The sequence below is a fragment of the Sturnus vulgaris genome, chromosome Z, assembly GCF_052056855.1.
Source record: "Sturnus vulgaris isolate bStuVul1 chromosome Z, bStuVul1.hap1, whole genome shotgun sequence".
NCBI lineage: Eukaryota > Metazoa > Chordata > Aves > Passeriformes > Sturnidae > Sturnus > Sturnus vulgaris.
In genome coordinates, this window is record NC_142283.1 from 22,466,612 (window position 1) to 22,480,764 (window position 14,153).

General features: G+C 39.0%; 1 protein-coding gene across 1 annotated transcript in view; it reads left to right on the forward strand.

Moving 5' to 3' along the window:
* The window catches only part of PRDM6 (PR/SET domain 6), a 76,321-nt gene that overhangs the window by 58,880 nt on the left and 3,288 nt on the right, over window positions 1–14,153 (forward strand). The window contains exon 6 of the mRNA XM_014874403.2: window positions 8,790–8,966. Coding sequence (XP_014729889.1) covers window positions 8,790–8,966 — 177 coding nt within the window. The remainder of the gene's footprint in view (window positions 1–8,789; window positions 8,967–14,153) is intronic.

The following is a 14,153-nucleotide window of genomic DNA, read 5'->3' on the forward strand; positions in this document are numbered from 1 at the left end:
AGCAGCTTGTGCCAAATATTGTCTGAGACACAGTGGATTTCTGTTCTTCACTCTTAAAAGTGAACATTTTCATTAGTAGGGTGCTGATTCATGGTGTCTTACCTCTCAGTCCCTCCTGTGCCTACCCAGCCAGCAGCTTCCTTCAGGAAAGTCTGGGGCATTGTCAGCTCAGAATACCCCAGGGCATAGTAGGAAATCATTTTGCTATGATTAAGGTCATTGCAATTAATGCCATGTTTGAAATTACCATAAATAATAGGTACTGCCCTAGGATCTGGGTTCTCATATCCCTGCTTAGAAACATTACAGTTTGAGCTTACATCACAGGAAACTTTTTGTCTTTTATCAGGTACCAGTTATTTAGTGATACAGTGTCTAGAAAAAGTGGCCTTTGGTTTCTTAAACATACTGCATTTTTCTAGATGAAAAATTTTTACAGTGTTGTACAAAATTTTCGGGGGACATGAAAGTAAAGCATGATTTGTGAGAGAATACCTGCTTGCCAGCCCAACTGCAACTCTCTGGTTTTTATTTTCTCAGTGACATCTGCTGCACTGCTCCAGCTGATAAACAACTCTGCATTTATTGTCAGCAATTTGTGAGCACACCAGTCACTGCACCTTTGATGTGACTGAAGCAGCAGGGCTGTTCCCGTTGTCTCTAGGAAATAGACTTTAGTCTATCTGGTCTGGCATGGGACTTGTATTGCAGCAATGCTGTGCGGGGAAAACACCTTTGAATCTATGCAGGAGTCCAGTTAATGGTCTGAAATTCGAGAAAAGCACACTACTTGAAGCTTGAGAAAACCAAACAAAAACAATAAAACTACTGAAATTAAGAAAACATCTAAATGAGAGCAGACATAAACCAGGCCACAATATACATGATTTCATGAAGCAGTAAGAAATAAATGATTCTATTTAACAGGCAGATCACTTAATAAATATAAATAATTTTAAAATATTATGAATCCCAAATAGGAGACATTATTAAAATCATCTGCTGTGCTTTTTTAATTTCAAGGTTAAAATTTTAATTTAAAATCACTTTTAATTACTTACTGGTTTACTTATATAGTTCTCCCTTTCTACCACATTTTTTTACCTTGTTATGTTTTGTAGGGCTCCTCTTTGAAATTAGTGGTAATTGGGGTTAAAGTGGGTGTGGGAGGTGGAAATTCAAATCTGTAAAATCTTGAACTCAGGGACCTTCTGAGCCTTTGAGACTTTTTTTAAGCCTTGATGAGACAGAAGCTGTTTGAGAAGATATTTATGGAAATACATATTTTTAGAGTTTTCTATTTGTTTATTTTGTTGGGGGCTAATTTTATATATATATATATATTTATTTTTTTTTAATTATTATTCCCTCCATTCTGCCGCAGAAATTCCCAACAATCTTGTTTGGAAGGCTCGAAAACAGGGTAACCAAAACTTTATTACAATGAACAATTTTTACAGAAGTTGATCTTGGTTTTGTTTAACAGTAACCACTTTTCTGATAATGACAGTCTTTTTTAATGACATCACTCTTTCATATCACTATGATAGACTTAGATAGATTTAGGATAGACTGGTGTTGAGGGAAGGCAGAAGTCTTCAATTCTCAAAAGTTCTGCATGGCACATTTTCATGTACAACCTATACATTGGTGTGATAGATATTCTCATTGATTGCCAGGTATTCAAGCTGAGAATCTGAGGGAAAGCACACTCCATAAATGTGTTCATGGATGATAGTTTATGGGTGTGATCTGGCACTCACAATTCTTCTTTACTCAGAGGATATTATTATACTCATGTTTTGCAATATTACCTCTATATTAAGTAGCAAGCTTGTTTTGTTTTTCTTAACAGGAAGTTGAAGTTACGAGTTTAATAGGTGTTCTTCTCTAAGATCATGGCTTAGTCCATTTTGTGTTTATATTTTCTTTATAGGTTCTGTGTCTTTGACCTTGATGTTCTCCCTAAGTCTGCTAATTGATTTGAACTAAGTCTCCAAAACAGACTTAGGAAAAAAAAGTGTTTTCAGCAAGATTTGTCTATTTCTGTTTATTGAGTATTGCTCAGTTAAAGTAAATTTCATACTGAATTTAATGCTGGTTCTTGCATAATCTTTTCATAATGGTTTGCAAGTGTCCAGTACTCAAAGCTAGCTAGTAACGATAGCAGGTGTACAGAGCAGCAGCTCTCCCTGACAGCTTCAGAAAATTGCAGATGCTCTGAGCACGCTGGCTTTCTGATTTTGCTAGTTTCTTTGCAAACATTTGTAACAGCTGATTGCAGAAGTCCCAGCAGGTTCAGCTCTGCCACCCCTGCTGCTGCATGGTGCCTGAGGTGCTCAGGACAGCAGCTGTGCTGCTGAAGGGGAGCACCAAGGCAGCAGGGGATGTGGAGTCCAGAGCCAGTGAAGGTAGCCTTCCATGGCTCTGCTGATGCTAGGGATGTTTCTGTGTGCAAGTTAGCAGTATCCTGAGGTGCCACTTTGTTCTCCAGCGTTAATTCAACTTGCTAGAAGAAGGCATTCCTCAAAAATACTTTCCTGTGGGAACAACTGTGACCTGACTCCTCTGACTGCAGCTGTGTTCTTAAAGCTGTGCGTTGTATGAAGGTCTGGTCCTGAAAGCTGATGCTGGCCCCAGTTCACCTGCCCTGCTTTTGGGGTTTCTTGCAGAGGCTGTGGTGTGGCAGCCTCTGCCCTATAACAGTGAGAAACACAGTCCTGGGTTCAAGGGAGCCCTGTGTCCCACTCTTTGAATCTGTGAGACCAATCACCTCTTCCAAGCCCAGGAGCATAGAGGAAGTCGGGCAAAACCACTAGGATGGTGGGGATGAGTGGATGAAGGGGGAACTCCTGGAAGAATTCCAAGACAGAAAGGAAGCCTCCAGAGGATGCAAGCACAGACAGGTAGCCTGGGAGGTATACAGACAAATTGTCTAATTGTCAGGAATCCCCTTGGGAAAGCCAAAGCCCTGGTACAATTAAATGTGGGCAGGGACATCTAGGACAACAAAACTTCTGTTTTTACATTGGTGGTAAAAGGAAGAACAGGGAAATTGTGGGCCCTCTCTAAAAGGAAGCAGGAGGCCTGGCGACCTGGGAGATGGAAAAGGCTGAGTCAGTAACTTCACTGGCAGATGTCGCAGTCACACCACCCATGTCACAGAAGGCAAAGGCATGGATTCGGAGAATGAAGAACTGCCATCTGTAGAAGATCAGACTGAAGATCATCTAAAGAACTTGAAGATATGCAAGCCCGTGGGGTCTGGTGAGAAGGATTTGCATGTCCTGAGAGAAATGGTGAACGAAGTGGCTGAACCACTGTCTGTCATGTTTGAGACGTCATGGCAGTCTGGAGAAGTTCCTGCTGATTCAAAAAGGGGCAACAAAACTGTTAAAAAGAAACACCTGGAGAACTACAGGGCAGTCAGTCTCACCTTGGTACTTGGCAAGAGCACAGAGCAGATCCCCCTGGCAACTTGGTTAAAGCACATGGAGAATAATGTGGTCACTGATGACAGCCAATGTGATTTCACTAAGGGCAAATCATGCCTGACAAATTTGGTAGCTTTTTACAACAGTATTTACAGAGTTGTTGAATCAGGAATAGAGACTGAGGTCATCTTCCTGGACCTGTGCAAAGTGTTTGCACACAGCAGCTTTGTCTCTGAAGTGAAGAGACATGGATTCATTTGATGGTCGGATCTCTCAATGGATTAGGAATTGGCTGGAAAGTTGCACTCGAAAGAGATGTGGTCAATGGCTCAGTCTCCAGTGGAGACCAGGGGTGTTCCTTGGGGACTCCTATTTGAACTGATGCAATTTAGCACAGCAGTACTTGTGGGTGACAGGGACAGTGGGATCAAGTGCCCCTTTGGCGAGTTCCCTGATGACACCAGGTTGTGTGAGGCAGGGACATGCTGGAAGGAAGAGATACCCTCCAGAGTGACCTTGGCAGGTTGGAGAAGTGGGACTGTGGGAACATCATCAAGTCCAACAAGAGCAAATGAAAGGTCTTAAATGTGGGTCAGGGCAATCCCAAGCACAAATACAGGCTGGGTGGAGAATGGACTGAGAACATCCCTGTGGAGAAGGACTTGGAGATGCTGGTGGATGAGAAGTTGGACGTGAGCCAGATGTGCACTCACAGTCCAGAAAGCCAGACATGTCCTGGGCTGTGTCAAAAGCTGTGTGGGCAGGAGGTGATTCTCCCGTTCTATTCTGCTCTTGTGAAACCCCACCTGGAGCTCTGGGGATTCCAACATAAGGATGTGGATCTGCCAGAGAGTCCAGAGGGACTCTCCCAAAGATGGTCAGAAGGATGACGACAGGTTGAGACAGTTTGGGCTGCTCAGTGTAAAGAAAAGAAGGGCTCAGGGACCCCTTATATGAGCTTTCCAGTACATCTGGGGGCCTGCAAGAAAGCTGTAGAGAGACTTTTTGTGAAAATATGTAGTGATAGAAAAAGCAATAATGGCTTTAAACTGAAAGAAGGCAGGTAAATTTAGATTTGATGTAAGAAAGAAATTCTTTAGTGTGAGGGTAATGAGACAGACTTGAAATTTTCCCAGAGAAGCTGTTGATGGCCCATCTTGGGAATTATCAAGGCCAAATAGAATGGGGCCGTGAGTGGAAGGTATCCCTGCCCATAGCAAGGGGTTGGAAACAAGGTGGTCATTAAGACTCCTTTTAACACAGACAATTTTGTAACTCTATGATCATGTTAGTTTTTTACTTCTTAGTCATCAACAAGGAAGAAAAGTACTTTCAATCACATGAAACTCCTTTCAACTCGTGTTTTCAAACTCTTTCTGAATGCGGATAATTACAGTGCTGTGCTATTTTGTCTCACTGGGCTGAGAGAGTTTCAATAACAAAGTTACATGTATTCAGGAACTCACTCTTAACAAGCAATTTCTCTTCGAAGTATTGCAATGAAATTCCATATGCCCCTTGAAAAGAGCAAATTCACTTCTGAAGAGGCCACACTAAAAACCTATTCATCATAAAGGAAATAATTTGAAAATGCAGTGGAAAATAATGATTGGATTTTTCAAGTTCTAAAAATTCAAAGAGTTAATAATTTATGATGTAGAAAATAAATTTATAACACTTAGATATACTTAGGTGTCAGAATTTGGAAAATATATTATTTTGGCAGAGGTATAGTAAAAGATAAATAAAACTCTGTCAGTTTTGCTAAATGGAAATTTAGAAAGAATTAATCTAAATGTATAGCTGTCTCTCAGTAACTATTTCAGATGAAAGCATATGGATTTTTCTATTCTCTTAACATACTTTGTAAATGTTAGGGGTTCTACATTCCCTGCCCAAAGCATGAGCTTTGGTGAGGTTCAGTAAGCCTTATAGGGAAGCATGAGTTTTGTGCTAGTCCCATACAAGATGCAGCTTCACCCAGAAAAATATCAGCTGCAAAAGTAAGAAAATTTTAAGACAGGAAAAGATGTCACCAAAGACCAAAATCATTCAAGAGATTTTCTAACTTAGAGAGCAAAATTTATTCCTTAGTGTTTTCGTTTTGAAAAACGTCTTTCACAACTTGGAAAAGCTCAAAGTGTAAATGACCACAAAACCTGAAAACTATTACATTAGAGTTGCTCTCAGAATTTCATACATGCCTGTGTTCCTATACGGACCATTATATAGCCAGAGATTGTAGGATTAGGGTCTCTAGAAAAAGCTGATGGATTCTAAATGTCAGTAAACCTATCAATGATGCAAGACTGTAACTTTCCCAACAAGAACATTTTCTTCTGGGTAAGTAGATTTTCTTTCTTTAAGCTCAAAAAGAAAGTTGTGGAGCTAAAAGCTCCTATGTAACTAGGTTTTTAATAAAAAACATTAGAATTACTTTTGATGGCTGTCAGAACATCATTCTCATCTGCACACTGCTGTAATCAGTTTAGCTGTTCTTAACTGTAACTTATAATTACTATCTGATAAGATTTTGATTCACATCGGTACTGTGGATCTCAAGAGAGTACAATACATGTACTGGTTATTCCAAGGAAATGAGTTTTTCTGAGCTGGGAGTGCATTCAGTCCAGCAGTGGATTTTTGAAAGTACAGCCTATGAAGACCAACATTTCTGTCACTTTGCCGCTGTTCCTTCTCGTCTGCAAAACTCTGTTACAGCGAGGTCACCATCTTGATTCATTGTCCCAGTGCAGACAAAAGTGATGGCAGAAGACATAACTGCTACATCAAAGGCAGGCGTGCTCTGCCCATGTCAATGTACTCACTGAACCGAGCACAGCTTGTGCTCAGTCCTTCAGCACCACTTTCATTTTTTTTGAAAAATAACATATTGATTTTATTTTCTTCCAAGAAAAAAAAAATCTGAGTACAGTAAAATGGTTACCAGAGAATAGAATGATAACTTTTCTACTTATTGAATGTAATTTTATTTTTTTGCTCTTTGAAAAAGAGTAGTATCCAAAATTTGTCAGAAGTTGGCATATTTAAACTTGCAATTGTGCAAATTAGAGCTTTTTAAAGGTCTTACAGTGTTTGAATGCATTTTTAGGCTCTCTTTTTAAAATTAATTTGCCTAATATGTGTCGTTTATCTAAGCTTTAAAAAATTACACATTTTAGCATTAATTAGAGTTACCTGCATATAAACTGGATAAATGCACCCTCTGCAAAGAGAAGGGTAACTTCTTTGATAATTTTTCTCCCAAGAAGTGGATGAATCAGAAAATGCAGTTGAAGCGATCTAACAGTAGGGATCTTTTACAGGGCTTATTTTTTTAAGCATAAGCCAGTAAAATACATTCTGACTATTTTGTAAAGCAGACATTTATTTTTGAGCTAATGAACCCATATTGTTTGGCATCACAATGTTCACTTATATCTGGTTTGAAGTTTTGACTTTTTACAAACAAGTTATATTGTGAATTTTCACTCCCTTAGATTAATCACATTGATTTATTTATCACTTAAAAAAAAAGAAAATTGATTTTATGTAGCATTGTATCATTTTTTGTAGTTGCTGTTAAAAATAGATAACCAGAGGCTAATAGATGTTAATGGTCTCCTTCACTATTAAAAAAATCAATGTTTCTTTGATATGGAATATATTATTTTATTGTTTTGCTTAAACGTGTTTGATTACTGCATTTACCAATTATCTCTATTTTACCAACTCTTGAAATTTCATTAATTGGAAATTTGATTAGTATTTTCCATGCAAATTAACTTTGGACTCCAAGAAAGGTGAAAAATGGACATGGTATTACTTGTCTTCCAGTAAGAGAAACAGACAAACACTTTCTTGTTAGATTTCTAAAAAAAATATTATTTTACATATATCTGTGTATCTTTAAGGGCCACATCATCTGAATTACCTTTCCACAGCTTTTATATATTACTTTCAAACTTGTTGGAGAGTAGTTAGATTTTCAAATGCAAGTAATTAAAATTGTAGGCTATTGAGTTATTGATGAATACTGAGCTATTAATCAAGCTAAAAAATTCTACAATCAGGGTTCAGTGCTCTGAAGCACTGTAAAATAATAGTATTTGTGTTCAGTGATGCAAGTAGCCACAATTAAGCAGTTCACTTGACAAATGAGATAGTTCACTTTATTTTGCACTTAATTGAATTGTACATGCCTGGTCACCATTGTCTCTTTCCCTTTAGCTTTGGTTTCTAGCCATTTAAACATATACATTTATTACAGAGAGAGCAATTAAGCTGTGTTGGCCATTGGCTCTGGAAACGCAGACACCAAGAGTTAAAATGTGATGTAGGGTAAAAATCATTATTATCCTTCCAGAAAAAATGATCTTAATTTTCTTTGCAAAAAGTCTGATAAGCATTTATGACTCTGCTCCTAACTTAAAACAAATGTGAAATGGAAAAAAACCCTCATAGGATGTTGATATGAAGCCACTTTTACCAAAGAGAAATATATAGACATGGTTTCTTGGCATTTTATTTTAGTTAGCATTTCAGCAGGCCAGTCTCACATTTCTGTCTTGTATCCCTCTTTTTCTGTGTTTGCAGTCTGCCTGTTATGATTCTGGATTTGTAACATATCACTCAGTTTTGTGTGTTTGTTTGTTATGTCTATTTTTAGCAAGATGTATTATTGAAAACCTGGGCTCTGGGTTTCCTTTCAAAATCCCCAAAAAAGGCATTGTCAATCTGGATGGGAAAAAAACGTTAATAAAATGTAAAGATTTTCAACTTAAATAAGAAAACAGAAAGATAATTGTAATACAGTGATAATTTTTCTCCAAGTCTCTTATTGAAATAGGTGATCTCTAAAAACCTCCACAGCAATATGAGGGGTTTAATTGTGAGTAGCTACAGAGTACAGCTAGGATACACATGTAATCATCAGACACGCATTTGTAAGACTGCAGCTGGCATCAATAGACAGAGGATTTCATGAGTCCCTCAGCTCCAGTGTGTGTGGATTTTTTTTTTTTTTTTTTTTTAATTTTTTTTTTTTTTTTGGACTAAGGAGTACCGTGCTGAGTTTGAGACAATTAAGGCAGACATTTGGTGTGCAGCGCAGTTTGCTGAATTATGGTTTGTGGGCCCCATAGACTCTCAGCTAATTCCTGCCCAATAATTTAGCATTTATTAAAGAAGTTGTGAAGTTTTGGGTATCTGGTGTTTCCCAAGAAAGACCCAGAGAGGTGCACGCGCAGTTCTCTTTGGAAATCACTGGGAAGAGCAGGAGCTCCGTCCCGCGTGGTTTGGGGCTCACTCCAGCAGGAAGCACTGATGGCAGGCTGTTTCCCTCTCCCACCGCAGGCCCTACCAGTGTGGCCACTGCTCCCAGTCCTTCTCCCAGCCGTCGGAGCTGAGGAACCATGTGGTCACGCACTCCAGCGACAGGCCCTTCAAGTGTGGCTACTGCGGGCGCGCCTTCGCCGGGGCCACGACACTCAACAACCACATCCGGACACACACGGGGGAAAAGCCCTTCAAGTAAGTACCCGAGGCCAGCAGCTCTTGCCGGCTGAGATTAGAGAGGGAAAGGCATTGCTGCTGCTCACTGTAGCATCACCGGCACTCGGCAGAGGCTCTCTTGGAAGCCAAGGTCAGACCGGGAGGTAAAACAGCTAGTGGTGCTGTTAAAATCAGAATTTATACGGGTTTGATTTTGGGTTTCTTGAAAGCCTTGCACAACTTTCTGATCTCTAATGATATATACCTTGATTGGTATAATTAAATGGCATGCTGCTGCCAGACAACCATAGCTGAAAATATGACCAAGACTGAGACAGGCCATGCTATGAGAACATTAATATTATTCTTTGATATGCTGAGGTAAATGGAGCTTCGCTTAAAAGTTAATTTTGCTCTAGTTATATATGAGGGAAAAATATACATCTTCTTTTAGTTTCAGAATCACTGGATAGAAGATGTAACTCTAACTTATGGCATAAGTTTTGAAAGATCGCAGTAATAAATTGGCAGTGTTCAGCTGTCCGAGATATAAGAAAAGAAAAGTCACCTAATAAAGATGATTTTGCACTAAACAGACTTTGTTAATTTCTGAAGTTTTTAATTACTGATATTAAAGCTAAGCACATACCTGTCTCAGAAATCTTCCAGCAGTGCTCATTTCCAGCCATAGTGCAGCTGATCCAGGTACATTTTACCTTCTGTTGTGCAATACTCTACTTACACGACAGGAAGTATTCTCCAAAGCAGAAGAAATATATCCCATACTTGTGTCTTTGTCTTGGCTGAACTGACAGGCTCAGAGTGTATATATGTGGTCACTGGAGCACTTCCACCTAATGTATTGATATCATTTCTTTTGGAAGCTTCCTGGATATTCCTAGGAGGAAGGGGAATAAGTATAGAAGAAGGTTTTTGTCTCTCCCAGTTCTCCGAGTCCTGTCTGTTCTCTGTCTACTTTTCTCCGTTTGTCTTTTTTTTTTTTTTTCCTACTTTTGCCAAACTGTGCTTTTGATCTGGTTAATGTAAGAGAGCTCAGCCTCGGGCCTGTCAGAGCCCCCCATAACAGGCCGGGCAGAGATACTGGTGAACACGCTTTGCCTCCATATAAGGCTGGGAGGAAGCGTAGCCTCCATACACTCCATAGACTCCATAGTCTCTTCGCTGGGGGCGAGGGGACAGAGCCAGGAACAAAATGCTGCAGATCCAGAACAGAAAAACTTGCATAGCAGTGATTTCACTGCTAGGATAGTGTTGTAGGAGGCAAAACATGGAAACTCAGGACATCTGAGTATTGACTTCTCTCGAGCCAGTCTGTTGAACGTCAGAGCCTACAGAAAGTGAGCCAAAAATGGTGTGAGCCATCAGATTGATTTTATCTAGTTGCTGTGTAAATAGATTTTAGTAATTACTGGAAGAGGTTTCCGGGTCAAAATGGAAAATAGATTTCGTTTAATGTTAAGGTGTTACTTATGTGTAACCTTGTTGACTCCACTTAATTTTTTTCCTTAACATCCTGTTTTTGTCATGTTTCCAATAGATCTGCTGTTTTGCCCCATTTATAGTCATTATTTTTTCCCTTTTATTTTTTTACCCTTTTCCAAAATGTGCTTGATTACAGCACCGTTTCACTTGTGAAAGAGTTTAATGTATGTAATACAACTAACCAGAAGTCTGGGATTTGTTTGCTTGTTTGGTTTGGTTTGTTTTTTTTTTTGTTTTGCCCTGCTCATGTGGAAGCATTTAAGTATTCCAGGATGTATCTGACTATTCCTTAAGTTGCAGGACAGAGCAACAAAAAAAAAAGAAAAAAACCCTATGCTTTGTACTAGTTCTTTATGATGTATGGCATAATTTCAATTGTGCAAGATCTTTCTTTAGTTTCTTCCTTAAGCACAGGAAACAGTAGTACCATTTTCTCTCTGGAAGGCTTGTGAAGTATTTGCAACTTGCTGTGAAGCTAAAACTGGAGCTGCAGATCTTCCCATCCCTGCTAGTCAGATAAGAGGATGCAGAAGCCTAGATCCTCCTGCAAGCTGTTCAAAAGGGCAGATTTGTCTTACACAGGACTGCTTGTATTTGAGAGAGAAGGGGCAGAAAACTTACCCAGAAATCAGTCTATTATCTCTGCTGGAGGAAAAAGAGGGAGCTGTTGCTCATCTATTAAGAGTTTACATCCTTCTTTGGAAAAGGGGTTCACAAGATCTGGTATTAAGAAACTTTAGGAAAAAACCCTCAACAAATTCTACTAAGCAAGACCATAAATACAACATAAATAGAACAAACACAATTTCTGTCTCTTGTTATTAATTTAGGTCTAAAATGTTTGTTTATGGAGGAATTTTGACTGTACACTTACTAAAACAAACAAAAGAAAAACAAGATGGAAAAGCCCAATGAGATAGTTTCTGTACCTCAGAGAAGTTTGTATTTGTGGTGATGTACACATTTATTTTAACTATTATTTTTAATATTAGAAAGAATTGCCATGCATGGATAGCGAAAAATTACTTAAATTTTAGCTAAGTTATTTTAAAAATAGCAGGAATCATTTTGAAGGTGTCACTAAGTTCAGTTTTAAATGTGCTTCTGCTGTGAATGCAATCTCATTATTTCTAATGCAGTAAGGCAGCTATTTTCGTAAATGGTATACAGACAAATTACTGTGAGCATGGATTAAGTCAGCAATGTTAAACACTAAGTATGTTTGTATGCATATTATTTCCACAAGTTGGTTTTAAAAATTGTAAGCATATGGTGACAGCATTTAAAAAAATATTTCAGATTAATTGTTTTGTAAGAGGACGTTTGGGATTGGTTAAAAAGCTTTTACTGTGAGGGGACATTTTCTTTGTATGTCCTTGGTAAATTTGGATGTATGGTGGAAGACTTTTCTATTTGCTTTTCATTAAGATAACAATGCTAAGTGAGGTTATCTGTAGTCAAAGCTTTAGCTGAATTTGACTTTTCATGTCATCACAAGCTATCAAGCCAGCCTGACCACTGTAAAGTTTTTGTGTATTCTTATCTTACTGAAGTCTCCACTATGGCTGCTAGTCTGGGAACAAAGATCTTAAGCAAATTAAAATGAAGGAGAAAAAGGAAAATTATTTGTCACCTCTGTTCTCTAAAATTTTTCTCACCCTCTCCCTTCTTCCATTTCAGCAAAATTAAAAACTAGTGAGGGGACTTGCCTGCAGAATCAGGGTTATGCAAAGATCTAATATTTAGGACTTGACCCAAAAGAATTAAGAGGAACGATTCTTTCAGCCTGCAAAGCTCACGTTTTTAACATTGTTTCTTACTGACATGCAAAGCTGGGTAGCATTCATGTTGGGTTGAATATGTATGTTGTACTTGCAGTGACATAGTGTTGTCAAGAGGGATTCTCTTTGGTTGATAGTTTTTCTTGGATTTTTGATACCCTTCCAAAGGAGTTTAAAATGTGGTGTTAAATCTACTTGTTGAATGAAATCTTAAAATGTTTATTTTCAGAGTATCAAATTAATGCCTTTTTCTCTAAAGTAGACCCTCAGCATTTTCTCCATCCAAAGCCTTTCACAGAGGTTGACATAAATGTGCAAATTAAACCAATCCTCTCTCTAATCCTCACTGTCAATGTTTTGAAAGCACTGTGAAGCAAACAAGCAGACCACTAACAATGAGGACTATCTAAACAAAATCAGAAACCCCAGTACTGTAGAAATATCCCAAAACTATTGGTGCACTATGTGAACTTAAGAACAATTCTGTTTACCAGCCCCACCCAAGCAAATCATAGCAGGAAACCTTGTGGCAGAGTGAATCCTTGAGGCTGAGGAGATTGGGTGCTATACTACATTGCTCCTTACAATTACAGAGTACACATACATTGCAAAAGAAGGTAACATGGATCCAGTTTTCACTGATGGTATCTAATTGCTTGAGGACTTTGGAATTGCTTTGGACCTAAATGCATCTGGGGCTGTTTAAATTCCATTCAAATACCATCAGGTGGCCCTAAGCAGAAATTGAATTGTTTATCAGTTAACAAGTGTCATTATTGCCAACACATATATCTGCAGTGCAGGCTTAGCCAAAATTTGATATGTCTAGCATTCAGGCTTGGGCTCAGCCTTATGGTTGCTTGATGTGTGGTCACATGAGATATGGACTTTTTTTCCTCTCTAACAATTTTGACTTCTGTTCAACTTTCCAGCACAACATTAAACATATATGGGATACGGTACAAGAATATGCACACAAAAACACACACATGCTCACCAATGTCATGGGCAGAGCTTATGGGAGTGGTTATTGTGCTCTGATGGGCTAGGAAAGAATAGTTACTAGAGGGAGAGACTGCATAGAGTACATCACAGTCCAGAAGAAAAACATTCCTGCCCTTCCTCCCATTCCTACCTACTGTGAGACAGTAATGCTGACTGCTGTGACACTATTATCTTCACCTTTTCTATCAGTTTGTATCCAGCAACAACCTCTCTGGACCACATTGAAAAGAGGAATCAGGAGCCTAATACAGATCTCTGCCCATTAGCCAGGTACTTATATATCCAAAACTATGGTCCTGAAAGCACCACCCACATCATTTGGAAGTGCCTAGAAAATCCTAGGCACCTTGGGTAGTATCTGAAGGTTATCCAAGTACCAGAGAAAGACAGGGGAATTAAGTGTCTTTCTGGCTTTATTCTGACTTTTGCCCAAGGGCTGTGTGAGTGCAGACGTCACAGTTTGACCAGCAGCAATGCGTGGCACCCACAGCCTTCCTATTCATAAAGAGCAGATGCTTGTATCAAGAGATTTATCCTTTTCTGTTCTCTCTTTAGCATCCTTCTTTACTGTGCCTTTATGTTAGTGCATCAGCCTGTAGCTGGGAAGGTAGCACTCCCACAACTTGTGGATAAAGGATGGGAGGTTGTATTTTAAAGAAATATGGTAAAACTTGCTCTGCACTTTCAGTAGCAGTGCAAGGTGCTGAGTGAATGCCTGCCCAATTCTAGCCTCCCAGACAAGCTCCAGAAAGGGTAAGGAGGCCTGCCACAGCAAATTATTTTAGTGGGTAACACTGTCTATAGCTTTTATCTAAGTCACTAGTGGTGCCTGGCATCCTGTTACCTTGTCTTTTGCTTATTTGGCCAAGCTCTTAAAATCAGGGGTTGCCACGCCTGATTTTATAGGTTATTTTGCAACTGTATCACTTACAGCTTA